Source organism: Tripterygium wilfordii, chromosome 15 (genome assembly GCF_013401445.1).
Source record: "Tripterygium wilfordii isolate XIE 37 chromosome 15, ASM1340144v1, whole genome shotgun sequence".
Lineage (NCBI taxonomy): Eukaryota > Viridiplantae > Streptophyta > Magnoliopsida > Celastrales > Celastraceae > Tripterygium > Tripterygium wilfordii.
Genome location: NC_052246.1, coordinates 2,309,706 through 2,329,046, shown reverse-complemented (window position 1 = coordinate 2,329,046; position 19,341 = coordinate 2,309,706). Strand labels below are relative to the sequence as shown.

General features: G+C 39.0%; 4 protein-coding genes across 10 annotated transcripts; 2 read left to right on the top strand and 2 right to left on the bottom strand.

The window, feature by feature from the left end:
• Window positions 1-43: 43 nt before the first annotated feature.
• LOC120016122 (protein TPX2-like) lies at window positions 44-7,597 on the top strand. 7 transcript variants are annotated; one of them, XM_038868738.1, is made up of 19 exons: window positions 44-608; window positions 1,042-1,200; window positions 1,744-1,833; window positions 2,039-2,192; window positions 2,708-2,813; window positions 3,079-3,129; window positions 3,639-3,736; window positions 3,853-3,928; window positions 4,016-4,078; window positions 4,269-4,355; window positions 4,570-4,628; window positions 4,758-4,818; window positions 4,900-4,965; window positions 5,058-5,120; window positions 5,248-5,325; window positions 5,700-5,744; window positions 5,833-5,945; window positions 6,693-6,959; window positions 7,461-7,597. In XM_038868738.1, exons 1-18 carry the CDS (start codon window positions 431-433, stop codon window positions 6,736-6,738), a joined length of 1,593 nt encoding a protein of 530 aa, XP_038724666.1. In that variant the 5' UTR covers window positions 44-430; the 3' UTR covers window positions 6,739-6,959; window positions 7,461-7,597. The 7 variants fall into 7 exon arrangements, with proteins under 7 accessions (XP_038724666.1, XP_038724667.1, XP_038724669.1 ...); XM_038868739.1 differs by having other exon boundaries at window positions 7,465-7,574; XM_038868741.1 differs by lacking the exons at window positions 6,693-6,959; window positions 7,461-7,597 and adding an exon at window positions 6,030-6,459 and having other exon boundaries at window positions 5,737-5,744.
• Window positions 6,970-9,835, bottom strand: LOC120016121 (guard cell S-type anion channel SLAC1). Its single transcript, XM_038868737.1, has 3 exons — window positions 8,727-9,835; window positions 7,829-8,634; window positions 6,970-7,666 (listed from the first exon to the last, which is right to left on the bottom strand). The coding sequence occupies exons 1-3, from the start codon at window positions 9,258-9,260 to the stop codon at window positions 7,315-7,317; spliced, it is 1,692 nt and encodes a 563-aa protein (XP_038724665.1). The 5' UTR covers window positions 9,261-9,835; the 3' UTR covers window positions 6,970-7,314.
• Window positions 9,836-12,362: 2,527 nt separating this feature from the next.
• LOC120016753 (probable sugar phosphate/phosphate translocator At1g12500) lies at window positions 12,363-14,018 on the bottom strand. The gene has a single exon (XM_038869660.1). It carries the CDS (start codon window positions 13,775-13,777, stop codon window positions 12,716-12,718), a length of 1,062 nt encoding a protein of 353 aa, XP_038725588.1. The 5' UTR covers window positions 13,778-14,018; the 3' UTR covers window positions 12,363-12,715.
• A 2,267-nt stretch (window positions 14,019-16,285) lies between these two features.
• Window positions 16,286-19,173, top strand: LOC120016752 (subtilisin-like protease). The gene has a single exon (XM_038869659.1). The coding sequence runs from the start codon at window positions 16,297-16,299 to the stop codon at window positions 18,562-18,564; it is 2,268 nt and encodes a 755-aa protein (XP_038725587.1). The 5' UTR covers window positions 16,286-16,296; the 3' UTR covers window positions 18,565-19,173.
• The last annotated feature ends 168 nt before the right edge of the window (window positions 19,174-19,341 follow it).

Below are 19,341 nucleotides of genomic sequence, written 5' to 3'. Positions count from 1 at the left end.
GTTAGGGACAAATCTTGTAATTTGCTCCAATTTCAGGGGTAAGTTCACTTAGCGGCGGAATTTCAGAGTCGTCGACAGTCCCTCGACAAATTGGTATTGGTCGCCATTGGAAACCAGAGAGCTCAAAAGCCTAAATAAGGAAATAAACGGAAAATATATCGTCTATTTATTTTCCGGAGATTCCAGCCACACAGTCACAGTGAGTAGTTCTCGACGAAATCAGCGCCGTTTCTCTGAAAGAGTTGGGGTGTTTTTTTTTCGCGCTTTAGCCAATCAGATTTAGGTGCGTATTATACCTATTTATAGAGAGAGAAATAGAGCGACTTTTGGGATCAATGGGGTTTGTTTGTGGTCCCATTCACGGGAAGCTACAGTAGGGGATTGAGTGACTGTGACTGCATTGTAGAGAGAGGGGTTGAGGGAGGGAGAGATGGAAGAGGATATGGACATGGAAGTAGAGGCGGAGATGGTGTTCGAGGCGCGTGAGATTGACCTCGATTACGAATTCGAAGCGCCTCGGTTCTTCGATTTCACTCGCGAGGAGTCGCTTCCGGAGGCTCGTGAGGTCAAGCGCTGGTTCGAGTCTGCCAAGAGTTATCCGCCATCTCGTGAGTTGCAACTTCGTATTTCTTCACTGTTGTATGGAGAGATTTGGGTTTCGTTTTCTTTTCCTTCTCTGTCTTGTGTTTATTTTGCTGAATGATTGAACTTTCACAAACTAAGTTCCGAGATCGCTTTTGGGTTTGTATTTAGGTGGTCATATTCTCTGTTATTTGGTTGTCTCGAAAATCTGTCCCTTAATTGATTATGTTAAAATTCTTTCAAGCAAACGATTCTGCATCTGGTAATGCATTTAGTTGAGGCCAGTTCACGTAGTGTTGCGTGTCTGTATATATTTTCCTTCTGATTACAAATTCTGCTTTCTATTTTTTGGTTCTTCGGAGTACTTTAAACAACCTAATACTCTTCAATTTTTGTCCTTTTTTTTTTTTTGACCGGCTGATTATCTTTATTTATTTTTTATCTTTGGATTTATTTCAGCCTTTGTTGCCAAATTGGTACTAAGAGAAGACAATCTACTGGAAAATGTGATCACTTCTCCAAAATGCAAAGATGCTGAATTTGCTGATTCTTACCACAATCGTGATTCCAATGATAACGTGGGCACAGAACCTTCTGCTGTACATATAGAGAGCCGAGGTATATATTGTGCTTCCTGGTTAAACATGAATTCTGAAGTTCTTGGATTAGGGCATATCATATATATATATTGCTGTTGGGGTGTTGCAATCATTATGTTAGCTTCCCAGGTTGATGCTTTTTGTGAAACGTGTGCAATAACCATGAGGCCCCTACACCTGCATTGGCCAAATGGTTGAAACTGCTGCATTTTCTTTTAGACTCAAATTGACGTAAAGGGGTCAACCGGAAGTATCAGAAGCCAATAATTTCAAGTTATGCCGCAGTTGGTTGATTATCATTCCTCATGTTTTCTTTCTTGCAAATTTGCAACAGATATACATTAAAAGTCTTCTTAAATTTTCCTAATAATGCTCAATGCAGCCAAAGTAATGTGGTATAGAATAATATAGCTCCGATTCACTTTCAATCAATATGCCATGTTTTAGTTGTCCCTATACATTGAAGAAACAGGAAGTCAGATGTAATTCTTCTTGCTTCTATTTTTGAATCTGTGGTCTAGAATATGTTGTGTTGATGGTGTATATGTTTTATGTTTGCTAGACTGTGACGGAACGGACAGAGGGGTCCTCATCGATGTAAAGAACTGCAATCTTCATAAAGTTTTTAGTCAGCCATCAAAATTAGCCACAGGTAGTCAGTTTGCAATTAATTGTTTGCGTATCGGTTTTCTGCCCTAGTCTTGACAGTATAATGTCTCATCAATGTTTTGAGCCCTTCAATAGGTACTTTAGATTTGTCACTGCTTAAGAATGTTTGCTGACTTTTAATTTACCTGCTATTGTTTGGTATTTGTGTAAAACTCTAGGATGACTTGGTTGGAATTTGACCATGGCAGGATTGACATTTAATAATGATACATTGATTAATAAACTAAAAGGTAAAATGAAATCTTCTGTCAAGCCAATTTGTCCGAGGGGCTCAACTTTAATGAAACCAACAGCAAGTCAGTTGGCAAAGCAAAATCGGCCTCCCCAAGTTGGTGACTCCAGGTGATTCTTCAAGTGTTCTGTTCTTTCTTTTACTATGAAAACATATGTGACCTTGTATGTTTTAATGATTGCTTTAATCCAACCATGCAGTAGCATACCAATAAATCTTTACTGTACTTTTTTGAAGTACATTACTGTACTCTGTTCCCTACCCTTGTTTTTTTGCTTATTAGTATTATATACTGTCATTATTGAATGTCACATGTTCACAATTCCTTTTTTAATTAACAGTTGTTTACATGCTCCATAACTGAAGTAAGATCAAAAGCAATGTTTATATGAACTTGGATATTATTTATTGTGCCTGTGTGTGTGTTAGGACTTGGGAGTCGTTTACATGCCTCTATTGGAATAGGATGAACATCAATAATTCCCATGAACGTAGATATTGCTGCTTGCATGTAGTAACTAGCAATGGCAAGCTACATGAGTCCAGTGTGTTTTTGAGTTATATATGTTCCCATATAGTGCAAAGTGCTTTCTAGGTTTTAGATATCAATTTTCCTTGGTGATAGATATCAGACAAACCTGTTCCAGAATGAGAGAAGCTCGTATAACTCTTCAGTTGTTGAAAGTCAAGCTGCCAAGAGGCAGAAACTTGAGGGAGGTAACTTGCGTAAGGTATACATTGTACAAATCTATCTTGTTCCTTTGTCATGCTTCCATTTCATAGAACTTATGTTTAAAGTTGATTGCAATGCCATATTGGAAAACCATAATAAGAGTAGACAACCTGACCTCCTGAACTAACCTCTTTTACTGGATTTGGTCGGGTTTTCTGTGTTTTGCAACAATCCAGACTTGAACTTTATGGACTTAAAAATCACACTCAATAATTGTTTAATTTTATAGGATTCAGATGCTCAGAATTCTTTCTGTATGACAGGTAGCTGATGTAAAGCAGCAAACTGATTTGGTACACAAGGTGCCTAAGAAGGTGGCTTACTTATTTCTTAACGCTCAGATATGCCTTTCATATTATTGAGATTCTTTACTACTCATTTAATGGATTAACTTTCTGCTTGCCTCTCAAACTTTATAGAGAATTTTTTGTTGAGGAGCCATTGTAATCAACCCTGCATAAAGTTATATTTATAGAAAAGCTAGAAATTACATCTTCTTAAGCTTGACTGTGAGGCTTGGCCTCGATGTTTCTTTTAATAGAAGGAAGAGAATAGTAAAGGGAAAAAAGAAAACATATTTTGACTAACCATGACAGATGTTGAATTTATAGTATCGAGTTCAGTTTTTAGGTCGGTTTAGTAGGACTTAAGATAATAAAAAAAAAAAACCTTGGCCCATGAAAGATTAAGTTGGCTCTTTTATATCTTTTGTATTGAGGTCGGAGATGGCTCAAGGTAGTACATAGTGAAAAATTTACAAATTTTTTAAGGTTCACTCGATACTGTCAGTTAGGTTTTCCTAAGATCAAGGGATGTCTTGCAGGATGGAACCATTGATAACAGTTCTGTTCATGCTAAGCTCAAGCTTACTGTTCCAAGAGAACCAGACCTTGAAACAGCACACAGGGCTCAAAGGATGAGGTTAGTCATCATTTTCTCACTACAACTCCATGGTATGAAATAATGTTGCTCATGCAATGAGAAAGTGATGATCATTGCAACAGAATATCACATTTGATCATGTACTTGTATTGCAGGCCAAAGAAAAACGCAGATCCAGAACAGGTCAAGTTTGCTCCGCCAAGATTCAAAGCACGACCGTTTAACGGAAAAGTTGGTACCAACCGTGGATTTTTTTGATTCTGCATCTGACATCTCTCTTTTTTATGTTCATTTCCTAAATCCATTCTTGTTTTCCAGATTTTTGAGGCTCCTTCATTACCTCTCCCAAAGAAAAGTACTCCAAGGTTGCCGGAGTTTCAGGTAAGTACTTCACATAAGTTTCCTGCTTCTTGCTGGAGTATAACATTTCCTTGTAGTAGTTCTAAAACATACACGACCATGTGTACCCTATCGTTTATTTAATAAGAGAAGATTACATCCTTATTTCCAAAACTCTTGTATACTGATAGCAGCTAAAAGCCTAAAAGTTTTCTCTGCCGTCCCTTCTCAGGAATTTCACTTGAAGACATTAGAGAGGGCCAAGCAAAATACTTCTACTGTTTCTTCTAATTCTTTTTGTTGCAGTGATGCTGATAAGGTTACTAATGAAATTTCCTTTCGATGTATTAGTGTATTTTGTAGCTGAAAATATAGCCTTGCTTTTTAATTTTATTATTCAAACTCTATGTTTAGTATAAATGGAATTACTTCAGAGTTGTTGATACTTTATTGGTGGAGCTCATTATTTCATTATTTTACTTCTATTTTGTTTTTTGGTTCTTATGTAATTAGATTTATTGTTGTGAATGTAGTGTCTTGACAAACCAAGCAATGCTTGTGTTCCTGACAAGGGGAAGAGAGAGTTTATGAGGTAATAGTAGTAGTGTATGCTTTTTTTTTTATCACCGTAAAAACTTTTTCGTTGCTCAGAGTGCTTTTATGATGAATGTTCATGAGAACTTCCCATTGCTTACTTTTCAATTGCTCATGGTTTCCTCAGAATGGGGCAGAATGAATCTGGTGCTGTGCACCAATTTAAAGCTCGATCTCTTAATAAGAAGGTAATGAATTAGTACAAGTCAAAGCCCTGTATTTTTTTTATCTACCACTAAATGTGAGCTTATTCTTAATCCTGGATACAGATATTCTCAAGTAAAGGTGATCTTGGTGTTTTCAGAAACAGCAAAAGGGAAACCACTGTGCCGATGGTAATTAATTTGAGTATTTGATGATATATGTATATGGTTATTACTGCCTAAATTAATCAGAAAAATTCTATGAATTAATTTATTTGGCGCAGGATTTCAATTTTCATATAGAGAAAAGGATTCATCACCATCCACCCGTAGAACTTTTCAGTAAGGTCACTGCTTCTATCACTCTAAATCATTTCAAAAAAGTGTCATAATGCTTTATAAAAGTTGCTAATGCACACATGCGTGACACATATTCCCACATTTTCTGATACTCTCTCTTCATTGAATGCTTAGCTCTCCTTGACATCCGAACTCCAGACACATAATGGATCTCAGTTGAAATTGGCTCGACCAAGCCCTACATATACACAGGTGCTCCTCCTTTGTATTTAAATTTTAATATGTTTAAGAAAGTTTATTTCTTGCTGAACGTTAAGAGGATCCAAACGGGAGATGGTAAAGAGCAAAGAGAGGTCCAAAGAACCCATAAATCAACCAGTGAAGAATGATATTGATTCAAAAGGATTGGTAGATATTGTAGCTGTTGACCAAATTTAGTGGAGGAAGAAAATCTCTTTCGTGTACTCGCATTAATTTTGAGTAATTATTCAGGCAGTCGACACCTGATATTTAGGGGTAAAGCCTTGTGATAAAATATTGGAAAATAAATTGATGTGCATACATTGCTATTATATGTGTTTCATCTTGCTTCATACGTTGTTTAATTTTCTTTCCATTTGTATAAGGGCTCAAAAGAGAATAGATTGAATCCTTTGCAAGCAGGACATGAGGTGAGTGTCTCTAAACAAAAAGAATTTTTCTTGATGTGAGCTTTTATTTCTTGTTTCATTCTGGTTAACATCATTTCACATCCTGCAGAAAATAAATGTGAAAGAAAAACCCTCTCTCTTCACCTCTCTCTTCACTGTAAGGCAGGCTCAATATGGGAGTGTTGCACCTATTACTGAAGCTGGAAACCATTTGCGCATGAGGTACAGCAACTGAAGATTAGATAATTGTATTTTATTTGATTATGCTTTGGTGTTCGAAAATTTAATACTTCAAAAATCCAATAGGAACTTGGGTATCCGCTAAGGGTAATGGAGGACCAATATGCCGATATACAGTGCTGATACTTCTATCAGTTTCCAGTAGCTTGTAGTGTTGGATGGGAGATTCACAAAATGAATACTCGTTTACTGTGGAGAAAGACGTCAAAGATGATTGAGTTCTTTATACATACTTTTTGGATGTTCACGTCATATTGACAACGCATTTTGTTTAACTTCTGAAGCATCAGCCTCAGAAATCCACGTAAAGCTTAGTTTTGTGATACTGATAAGTTTTAGTCAAGACCACAAGGCCAATGTTGTACAGCCATTAGGCCCTTCTCACCACACTCGTACTCTTTAACTCTGTCGCATGAAAAACCACATGTAATGGTACTCAATAAGAAATAGATAGAAATCATGTTTCTTTGGAAGTTCTATGGGTTGAGGAATGGTAGCTGCAAGCATGTCTTTCTTCTTCCTATTCTTATCATATCATCATCATCACCTTTCATTTCCAATTATTTATCATTTCTTGCATTTGGATTGATAGTCTAGATTCCTCAGAAAGTGGAAGAGATGCTGTCTTGTTCAACAACCAGCTTCACATGTATTTGTGGCTTCTTGTAGTATCTCTTGTCTTATGAATTATGATATATCGTTTAAAGTTGATGTTCGTATGGCTTACAGGAACAGTCCATATTTTATTCATTCCACAGAGAAGTTTGCAGGATGATGATAAATAACTGGAGGTTTCATTGGTGGCAATGTGGTCAGTAGGCCACCTACATTGAGAAATCTGTGTGTGCATGTCTGATATCTGGTTCCTATGGGAACCAATCTGAGCTCAATTCTCCTATTTGCCATTCATATTCCTTGATGAAAAGATTCTTAGCAAACATTGAGACCAAGATGCACTCAGAATTGAAGTCAGTTTATGTTTTAACCTATTTTCAGGTACGCTCATATTGGAATCTTTCATTCTGATTCAGTTATTGCTTTTTTTGCTACAATTTCTTTGCCAGTGAATATCCATGTTTCAGACATGTAACACAAAGGAATAAGGGCCATCAAGACAGAAGTATCTTGCTAATTGGATACTTGATGCCGGCAATGGATGCTTTACTCGCTCATCTATATGCCATTTACATAGAAAATCTACTGCATCCTTCATTTACATTTACATTGATCATCTGCAATGCATAAGAATCCCGTGTCTCTATGCTTAAAATTACTTCCATCAGATAGATATTAGATAACTTATCATGTGTCTGCCATATAAAGTTAAATTGTATCTTCTGCTAGCATCGAATTAGTCGCGCACTTCATTCTCTCCATCAAAATCCTTGTTTACTGAATTGTGCTTGGTTAGAGCTTGCTTTGTCCAGCGCTTTAAATCGTAGGCTTTTTTGAAGGGTCTCCTCTCCTTGACAAGTCTTTTCTTTGTTATGGCAATAGCAAGATCGTTAGGAAATAAAGTGTGCCAAACAAAGGCATGAAGGAGGGTGGACACGAACAAGACGCACACCATTGTTGTTGACGTGAATGAAAGAGTAAGTGCAAGGGCCTTGGTCATAACACAAGGGACTTGCTCAGCATACACGATCGTTGCCACTGATGCCGTTGTCATTGGGAAGGTATAAGACCACCATGCCACTGAAAATCTACAATGTTATGAACGCAAGGTTAGTCACTTTGATTATATATTTCTAGGACACATGAGAAGTTGATGCACTACACACACACACACACACACGTGTTTCTGTAAGAAACATTCTCTGCTATAAGTGATTGGAAAGTTGAGTATCAGTTAAGAGTCTGCTTACCTGAACCCTGTGAAGAAGTTGATCCTTACAACCAGGGAAACATAGAGAAACAATGCGATGAAGTAGCATGTCCTTGACAACCCATCAAACTCACCATAAATTGTTTTCCAAGCAAGGCTTGCTGCCGAAGGGGCTGCAATGAACATAGAGTACACAGGGTGTAACTCCTTAGGCAATGCTTCACTTGTTGGTAACCTTTGATACAATGTCACAAACAATACAAGATAATGTGCGAAGCCAATTGCCCACAAGAACTTAGCAGGTTCCTGCCACCCCACCTTGGAAGCCAAAATTGCACCGACAAAGTTTCCAACAACTGACAGATGAGAAGATGGATTGGCTACCTTACAGAGTCTCCTCTTACCTCCAGAAAGCCACTGACCATAAATCTTTAGCTCCAGGAAGAAATATGGTCCCATGAATGCACACCAAATGGCAGGGTGCAGGGTGTCATGACACAGACTAGGTGGTGCACCGATGGCTAAAAACATACATACCACCCATGGAGCAAAGAAGAAATTGACACGAACAGGGTGGAAGTACTCTCTTCTAACAGCTTCAAAGTAGAATATGCACTTGAGTATGTAGGTGAAGGTGACTGAAAATAAGACAGCTAGGGCTAATAGCCATAGAGCAAGATTGATGTTTGGGGTAACGTGAAGAAATTTGGTGGCTGGGCTTGTTGCCAGGGCCTTCCATAGCACAGCTTGGCTACTAAGGCCGAGGCAGATACCAAAGCAACCGATTGGGAATCGGAGGAGAAAAGGCCATTTCTCATCTTTTGGAAGAAGAATGTCCTCATAGTCCTGCACAAGTATACAAAATGAGTATGGAACAGGAGAATAACTTCAGTTAAGCGTGTATATATTATATAGTAGTTAGGTACAAAAGTTAGTACCTTGACTTCATCTAGTTCAGGTCCTCTAAGAGCAGCAAAGTATCTTCCAGCAGGAACACTTTTGTTGACAGACTCATCAGTACCATTATTAGAGCCATGATCAGTTCTCTGAGACTCCATTGTTCTCTCCTTTCTTGCAGGCAACAGAGAATTCTGCTTATTAAGTGTCGATTTTGTCTTGAAGATACTGAAGTCTCCCTTCCTTGCTTCACAAGTTCTGCTGGCGGAGTCAAATCCTCCAAAACTACGACCACTTCTGGGAAGGTTAACCCTCCTCTCATCTTTAGCCTTGGACTCTCTATTCAGCACTGAAAATCCCGTCTCCAGTGAGACTTGCCTGTTAAAACTCCTATGCGCTCTCTTTGGTTCGCGTGCTGATCTTATAGGCCTTTCTAGAACCATCTTGGCTTTATCTGGCATTGAACTTGTTAGTACTTCTTCTTCTTCATCTTCTGGTAGGGCTTCATGAATGTTCACAAAATGGGTCTCAAGGGAATTAGTTGGAGAAGTACTTGGTCCTGGTCTAGTGTTCATTTTGCTTCTTCCTCTACAGCCTTAACAGAGAGAGTGCCAAGTTTTGAAGTTTTTGGGCTTGTTTCCTTTTAATATTTGTCTGACACAATATTTTTCGTGCATGCTTGTGTGAGTTAAAGGGAGGAGGACTCACGAGAAGTAGAGAGAAAAAAGAAAAGGCAGAGTTCTTAGGTGGTGGTTGTTTGGCAGATGAAATAGAGACCAATGCTTTCTCTAACTTGTGTAGGATTTCTCGTGAAAGAGTCTGAAAAGTTTGTGGCTTAGGTGGTTTTGTTTAGGGGTGGGGGGATTGTTCCATTCATTGACAAAGAGACCTTTTGAAACATATCACGGGCTATGAAGAAGTACAAAGAGATTAGGTTTGATCGAGTGAAGGGCTAAGTCAAAATTTTTGTTGCATCCCGAAGTCAAATTTCATGTATCACTTATCTAGTAAATTTCTAGTTATAGGCAATTACCAAAATAAAATATGAGCATGTAAATATTCATGGGTTCTCAGAGTGGACGTCTCTAACTTTACAATGGAGGCTTCATTGGTTCAGAAAAAAGTTTCGTATGTCCACATGTGAGCAATCCTATATAAATATCGCACACAGTAATACATAAAATTTAGAAGAGAAATTGGCTTCCTTATATCATTCTCAAAATAAATAAATAAATAAATAAAACTGCTTGTAACTAAGCAGATCTCTGGTTAAGCTCATCATGAGGTGGAATCTAGCCGGGTATTCGATGCAGAATCTAGCCCGGTTCACGTCTTACCATCAAAGCCTATTCATGTGTGCATGTCAATACCAGCAAAAGTATGAGCCGGAGGGTATATTTGGGCCAAGCCTGTTAATTTCATTCTGAATTGAGGGATGAACCCATGATACAATTAGCTGGTTCCCTAGAAGCCCAAATAGAAAATGAATTGCCCAAGCCCATGCACCTATCACCCTAGATGATTTGAGAAGCCCAGTTTATGTGTCATTTGCTGTTTTGCATATCATATGACAGCTCCAGCATAAAAGGAGCATTTTGACGAAGCCAAAAGCTAGATTTGAATGAATTCAGGAATCTGGGTTTTAAGAAGTGATTTCCTTTCAAATGGAGAAACATTAGTGGTGCTTTTTATTGTTTATCTACTCCTTCGATCCATCAAAGGCACTCGTGTGTGTATATGGTATTTGTATTTGGAGCTCTGGTTGGTTGTTGGACTGGAGTATATTGAAGTGGGTGTGGCGATCCAATGTTTCTTATTGTAACCTGTGTTTAGTTGGAGCTCAGTTTCCAATGAGTTCGTGCTTTCTCTGGCCGTGCCTTTGAAGCCCATCAAGTGTTCGACAAAAGTCCCTCCCATTTGCATCATGAAAACTTTTCTTTGACAAATTTGTTCACAAATAGTACATACATGCATCTCAATGTGATGTCCAGATCTCAGTTGGATCCAATAAGTCTATCTGTCCATGTCTACTTGCCGAAACCCACCATAATGATACAGATTGCTTAAACAAGTAAGACAGAGGAGAAAGTTTCAACAACCAGCATTCTTTACCACAAATAAAAAGACCAGATGGAAAGCAATGAAGCAAACAGGTTTTGCTGCCAACGACAGCAAGCCAAACAAACACACACTTACTGCATTTTGTTTAAAACAAGGTCATGACCCCTCAACGTGGAGGGACATTGGATGGACAGGGAACTTTTGACTACCATGCAGCAAATACGTTATACGTCTTCAGTTTAAAGTTTAAACCTGTGGCTTCAATACAAAACGAACTGAAAAGACACAGCATAAATTGACCCATTAGATGAAGCTCACCATAGACTTGAAGAGCAAGGACCACTAGCAAATACCACTAAGAAATTGGGGATCTTCATTCCAGGCCTTAAAGTTTGACAAAACCAGTAGAAGAGTCTGTGGACTATATCATCACTTCAGGTCCACCAATGGAGAAAAAAACATACAAAAAAGGTAAAATGACAGTCTCTGAAGATATGGATGATGCAATACATTTAAAAGTATGCGAAGTTGCTAATATGTGAAGAGGATGGTCATGAGAAGGAAGAATGCATCTGCATGGTCATCAATATGCAGAACCGTTTAGAAATAAACCACGATTAGGAGTGAAGTTAAAATAGTCCAGAAAGCTGGGATCTCATCGATTCATCTACACTCGGATTAGTTTACTGAAACAGAATTACAGAAATGGCCAATCATATAAAGTGGGAGTGGATAAAAAGATCCATCAGTATTCTGTAACCATACAAATCTGGTCGGCATCAAGGCAACTGCGAGTAAAATACAAAAAAAAACGAACTACTTAACAAGATCTTCCAAACATTTGATTCAAATGGACTGCCGTCACTTTCATACAAATCAATCACGGAAAAAAGTTCACTCAAATACTGAATCAAGCAAAATGGAAGGAAAAGAAGTGACAAAAAGAAAAGCTGGAATTTCATACAACCAGAAATAATGCCAATGAAACCAAATTAAGTCATAATAACCAAGCAAAGAATGTGACTTCATAGCGCAAGAAAATGGGATTGCATAGCAAAAAAGATTAGCAACAAGGGCTATCGATCGACATTGAAGGGGTTCATCTACCAGTGGTGCTGAAAATAATTGGCATCAAGGTAAAAGTGGTCAACTTTTCCACATTTTACATGACAAGAAGAAAGACTAAGACTAATAAATATATGGTACAAGTAAACAATACCCATGCACAAGGTTCTCATACTAGGCGGGTAGGGGACAAACAATATGTATGGTAGAACTTACCTCCACATAATATGTGGAGAGACAATTTCAAGGAATTGAATCTGTTACCTCTAGGTTGTAACCTTGCAACTCAACCGTTGAGTCACATGCTCGCCTGTAAGACTAATAAATATATGAAATTAAAAAAATCAGCTGCTTAAACTCTTCAAGGCATTCAATTCAGATAGGCCTCTTAATTTCTAGCACAGTTCAATCATGCAAAAGGGTTCCTGCAAATACTGAATCCAAGAATTAAAGGAAAACTAGTAGACAACTAAAGCAAAATAAACAAACAGAAAATTCAGTTGAGAATGAATTCAGTGAAAAATAATAAAGCAAAGTGAGGAAAGGGGGAATGAAGAAGTGAAAGGGAAGCACTTTTCTTCCCATTAAACACATTAGAATTGCTATCTGAATCACTTTTGTATGTTCTCAAAATACATCAAAAACAACTTATAAGAAGGAAGTGAAACAACTAAATTCCTTCTCTCAGAATGCCCCAAGAACAATTGAAAGCAAGAACAGAGAAAACCGAGCATAAGCTTTAGCCTCCCTCCCCTCCACATTACTATACAATCAAATCAAATTTCATTGTGATTAATTTTCTTTTCTTTCCTTCCATAGAAGCTAAAAGAAAAAAAAAGGACAAAACTCAGAATTCAAAGTTCAGAAAACAGAGTCGAACCCGGAATCGTGCCATCCAAGTGAATCATGACTTACTGGCTCTGGATCTCTTCTTTGCTTCACTATAAAGCACCACACCCATTACTGTGATTCCAAATCCTGCCATTCCCATCACCGTTACCGGATTCCTAAATATCAAAATTGACACCACGGCAGCCACAGCAGCCTTGGCATTTCCCAGTACCTGCAAAGTCAGAGCACTTGTGTGTTTTGTCACCAAAAAATTGGTCAAATTCACCAAATACGCCACTGTAGCATTTCCGAGCAATAGGAAAAGAATAAACGGATCTTCCTTCGCCTTCTCAAGAGTAAATGCTGCAACATTCCCTTCTATATAGAGCGTAAACGGAAGCAATACCAGCGCCGCCATAGGTGCCATATACAGCAACAGATTCATGGAATGCAGCTTCTCGGCCTCCGATGTTAACAGCAGCCCCTGCACCACCGATTTCAAAGCACGCCCAGCAGTTGAACCCACACAAAACAAGAAACCCAACAAATTAAACGACGGCTCACTGTTGCTGGCCACAACGATCCCCAATATCACCGGCAACAGAGAAAAATATACTTCCGGCGATTCTTTCTTACAAGTAATTAAAAAAGCAAATACGGCCGTGAAAAACGGCGTCGTAGCTCCAATCGCTTGATTAAACGACACCGGTAAGTACCTCAACGAAGTGTTACCACAAACGACGGAGAAGCAAAAAATCACACACAGAGAGAAAATCTTCAAGAACTGCTTTCGCGACAGAATTTGCTGCAACGGAACCATTTCGAGAAAGTTTATCGCAATGTAGCTGTAAACAGCACAGGATATCATGTGAAGCATTGTGAGGAATATCGGGAATTTATAACCGTAGAAGCTAAGGAGGTACTTGTTGAGTAAGAGTACTCCGATGTTGGAAAAGTACCAAGATGCGATAATCAGGGCAGTTAAAATGTTAGGCGAAAGAACCGATCCGAATCCATTGTTGTTCCGTACATCACCAGGTGGTGTGGCCGGAATGTCAAGGACCTGGTCCGGTGCGGTCGTGTCCAGCCTTGGATTGCTCATTCGCCTTGTCTTCCATGTCTGTGCCTCCACCATAGATCAAGATGAAATCTAGAACAAAATGGGGATTAAACCCTGTACTTTCTCTCTCCAAATTGCAGGGAATTTGGGATAATGTAGAGAGAGAGAAAACGAGAGTGTCTCTATGTCTCTGTGTCTGCGCGTTCTGTGTCCAGATCTGAAGAGAAGAAAGAAAGAGACGAGGATGACAGACGGGAGAATGGGATACGGATCGAATCGGACGGCTAGGATTCAGATTTGGGTTGGGTGATGAAGTTTGGACCGTACGTATCGAATAAAACATCATTACATTACATATCCTCGTGGAGTGTCGGTCATGGACTGACTTTGGTTTCGATTTTTACAAAGCGGATCCAAGTCAGCAAGACTAAACTTATATCGTAAGAAAATAATTGTGAAAATTACAGAATTGCCGGAATGCGCACGTGTGAGTATTTTGGGCTAATGAGAGCCCATTTTCATCTTCTCTTGCAGATCCTGGGCCTTTGTTCGGTGTTATCAAGGTCTCTGGGCGACCAATGGCAAGGGCATTGCATAGAAATAGTCACCAAACAAATCAAAACAACATTAATTTACACGTTTAAAGTATGTTAAAACAATTAGAGTTTTATCATTTTATAACTCTATATGGATGGAGTCATTATGCCAAATCCAGCCACACCCCACTTTTTAGAGGGCCCCACACCCTGCGTTTTAGATTCAAGCCCATTGGTCATGATAAAATAAGCCCATTTGAGGTGCTCACATTTGGGTTGGGTTAAGGTTGGGCTTGGGCACATGGCAGGGCCGTATACACCTAGCTTTATATTTTACAAGCCCGGATTGAAACCCAGCCCGGGCCAAATGCTACATGTTTCCTCCACGTCATGGTAGTCCAGTCCCTTAAAGCCCAATGAAACGAACGACTAAATAGCAAACACATATTTCCTGCTTCAATGAATAATGGTCAATAGTGGAGCCCATGAATTTCCTCATCAAATGTAAAAATTACAAAGAAGAAGAGGCAGCTATTTCAATACTCCCATGAAGAACACAAACATTGGAGCTACTGACTGGGAGGGAGTGAAATGGAGAGCATGGTATTAGCACTTTGTGAAGCTTCCACAAGCTTTCCTGAACTCACTGTACAAGAAAAAATAAACCCATATCAAATCTCTCAAATTTACCCACGCTAATTGAACTTGCTCAGTGAATTAGGCTTCGTAGCTGGACTTGAGAGGAACAAATGTATCCACGAGAATCGATAAATCCAAAATAGACAATATTATTGACATGTATGAGAGTGTGAATTTATGACATGTTTGACAAGCACAAAGGTGTTCGGTAGGATTTGCGACTCTCATGAACCCATCAACAACCCAAAATTCATCATGATTTTTTTGGTTTATATGAGTTTATGATAAAATTAAGGAGGAGACTTGTTTATGCTGTTTATCTCTATTAGGCATGGCAATGGGTCGGGTACCCTTCCAATTAGGAAATACCAAAACCGTTTCCATTTAAGACACTCTATACCAAAACCGTTCCAAAACCATTTAAATTTCCAAACCCTGAACCGTTTCATAACCGTTTACCATCGGGTACCCATTTACCATTTACCATTTAACTTTTAATATTTTTATTTTTTTCTTTAATGATTATATTTATATTTATATAAATTAATATTGAGTATGATTTATATTAATTATGATTTTATAATTCAAATTAGTCTAATTTATAGTTTTATTAGTATGCTTCTATAAATATATATGTTTTAATATCCTTTATCATGTTATAATTTAGTATCCTAATAGTATACCTTTATACATGATTTATAATATTATTACTATAATGGACATTTTTATTAAATGGTTCGGGTACCCTAAACCCGGCATAAAAAACCAAACCCGACCCTAAACCATGACGGGTTTGAAAACCAAAACCAAAACCGTTTCCAAAACCTATAGGATCGGTTTTTGGGTTTTAAACGGATCGGATACCCTACAGATAGTGCTCGGATCGGTTTTTTTTACCATCCCTAAATTCTCTATGCAAGATCATAATTTTATCAATTGTTATTGAATATAATAACTTATTTCTAATACCTGATTTAAAAGTAATGCAGTGCATTTTAGTAGTTGACATAGTTTCAGGATTTCAGCTCCTAAATTTTAGGGTTAGAAAGAGTATTTTGTTTGTTTTTTTTAGAAATTGTCATACATGGACAGCAAACCTGAACTAGCATCAAATCTATCAGCTCATTCTTAGCGGTAAAGACAAGGAGTCCTAAAGGAAACAAAATACTTACCTTGTAAATCTCTGCAGCAAATATTAATATAACGACCGGAACTAGAATCACACAAAAACAATGAAAAACATGATTTTGCATGCTTCTCATTGTTGTCATCGTTGACTCCCACACATACAGACACTCCTTATCTCCCTTCATATATATATATATATATATATATAGGTGGAAATGATCTCACAACTGCAGATTATTCTGTATTTCTTAGACAAACATGGAGAACAAGATATGCAGACTTTTGCCAGCCATGTTGTTTTTCTATCTTGTTAGTCTAAATCACAAGTTTAGTTTCTCTCAAGCAATCATATCTAATCACAGGGATGCCTTTTCAAATGATGAGGGAAGCTTGAAAACTTACATTGTCAAGGTAAAGAAACCAGAAGGTGAAGAAGAAGCATCAGTGCAATCTGAGAATTTAGATAGCTGGTACAACTCATTTTTGCCAGTCACTGACTCCAGCTTACATGAGCAACAACGGATGGTATATTCTTACCGCCATGTCGCCACCGGTTTTGCTGCAAAACTTACAGCAGATGAAGTGAAAGATATGGAAAAGAAGGATGGTTTTGTGTCTGCCCAACCTCAGAGGAAATTGCACCTTCAAACAACTCATACCCCTGACTTCTTGGGGTTGCGCCAAGGACCAAAATTGTGGCAGAAGACTAATCATGGAAAAGGAGTGATTATTGCAGTTCTCGACACTGGAATTACGCCCGGTCACCCTTCGTTTAGTGCCAACGATGTGCCCCGTCCGCCTGCAAAATGGGAAGTGAAATGTGAAGAGTCCATCTGCAATAACAAGTTGATTGGTGCAAGGAATTTCCAAGACAGAGGACCACACCTTTTGGACACATTAGGCCATGGAACCCACACAGCAAGCACAGCAGCTGGTAATTTTGTGGAAGGTGCAAATCTGTTCGGGATTGCCAATGGCACTGCCGCTGGCATGGCACCTCTTGCTCATTTGGCGATTTATAAAGTTTGTGGAGGTGATTGCTTAGAAAGTGATATCTTAGCTGGAATGGATGCTGCCATCAATGATGGTGTCGATGTGATCTCAATGTCCTTGGGGGGACTCCCCATGCCTTTCTATAAGGACAATGTTGCCATTGGTGCATTTGCAGCTACTCAAAGAGGTATTTTTGTCAGTTGCGCAGCGGGAAATTGGGGTCCAAAGGGTGCTACCGTAACAAATGTAGCACCATGGATACTGACAGTGGGAGCAAGCACTGTTGACAGAAGCTACAGAGCAACCGTGGTTCTTGGGAACGGGGAGGAATTCGATGGGGAATCCTTTTACCAGCCTAAAGATTTCTCATCAGAATTGCTATCACTTGTTTACCCTGGATCAAGTAGTGGTAATGAGAAATCAAAATTTTGCGCTCCGGGATCATTAGCAGATGTTTATGTCAAAGGAAAGATAGTGTTGTGTGAGAAGGGTGGGAAAATACAGAGAACTGGAAAAGGCCAAGTAGTAAAGGATGCTGGTGGTGCTGCAATGATTCTCATCAATGATGATAAACTTGATGACAGTATAAAACCCAATTTTCATCTACTTCCCGCATCACTTCTGAGGTACAAAGCAGGGTTGAGAATTAAAGACTACATAGCCTCAACACCATCACCAATGGCGAAAATCGTGTTCAAGGGACCTGTTTTCGGCCTTCCAAGTGCTCCCATGGTAGCTGAATTTTCCTCAAGAGGCCCCAACTTAGTAAGTCCTGGGATCCTAAAACCTGACATTATAGGCCCCGGAGTAGATATCCTTGCGGCATGGATTTCCGCTAACAAAAACCAAGACCACAGCAACAAGAACAGAAAACCATCATTTCAGATGATTTCAGGAACATCAATGTCATGTCCTCATCTCAGTGGCATTGCTGCTTTGCTCAAAAGCTCTCACCCTCACTGGTCACCAGCTGCCATTAAATCTGCAATTATAACCACAGCCTATACAACAAACCGTGGAAACAATCCAATCACAGATGAAAATCTAGTTGATGCAAATATCTTTGATATCGGTGCAGGCCATGTAGACCCATCAAGAGCAAATGATCCTGGCCTAATCTATGACATCCAAACCCATGACTACATTTCCTACCTATGTGGCTTGGATTACTCAGATGACCAGGTAACCACCATTGTCAGATCTGATGTGAAATGTTCGAAGATTTTGAGTATACCTGAAGCAGAACTGAATTATCCGTCATTCTCAGTAAACTTTGGTTCTAGTCCTCAGACGTATAATAGAACAGTAACAAATGTCGGTCCCGCAGATGCTTCTTATACTCCTCGCATTGTTGCACCAACTGGTGTGCTTGTTAGTGTAACGCCTGGTGCTCTGGTTTTCCAGAGGAAGAAGCAAAAGTCGACTTACGCAGTAACATTTAGCATGCAAGGGGAGGGAGGAGGCAACTCTTTTGGTCAGGGATATCTCGAATGGGTTTCTGCTACCCATACTGTAAGAAGTCCCATTGTTGTTACGTATAAGAGAAAACCTACTTCGCTTACATAAAAGAAAATGAGTTGATTTGATATTTATCTTTCGTGTTCAGAAGATCTTTGATATCCCCTGCCACCAATTAGATAAATCAGCAGAAAAAAGAGTGATTTACATTTTGCTTTCTACTTTCTTCTAGTTTCTCCTCACAAAGAATGCATAATGAAAAAAGAGTGATTTACATTTTTCCTTTTACTTTCTTCTAGTTCCTCCCCACAAAGGATGCATAATGTGTGATTGCTATTCATTTTCCAGCATTTGTAACCTCCTCTTGTCGCTTCGTTGGTTTCTGCTAGCCAGCCAGTTCAACCATCATTGGCAAAGGCAGGAGTATCAAACAAACTAACGAGACAAAAACAAATATAAAGGCACAGCTCTGGGAGTAGCCTTTGCCCACTGGAAGGGAAAGAAACACAGTGAAGCAGCTACATATCCTGAGAAGTGAGAATACATACATATCTGAATTCTACAGTTCTTGTTTTAAGCAATAGAGGACTACAAACCTATTACTGCATTAACAAGGGAAGCATCGATAACAACCACCGCAAGAGGGAAGGGGAAAAAGCAATCAACACAAGGCAATAGCAAGAAACTTGGTGCTTTAATAAACTTCTGAACATTCCCAAAAAAAAAAAAAAGTGCTCGCATAGACACCGAGGCACAGCTGCACCGCATCAGGCGCACCCCTTTCACCCAGGTGTGGCCTAAGTGAGCACCCTGAGCCAGGCGCTAAGGCGAGGGTTTTTTTTGGCTTAGTATAAGGGCAAATGCAATGGTGAAGTGGTATTGGGC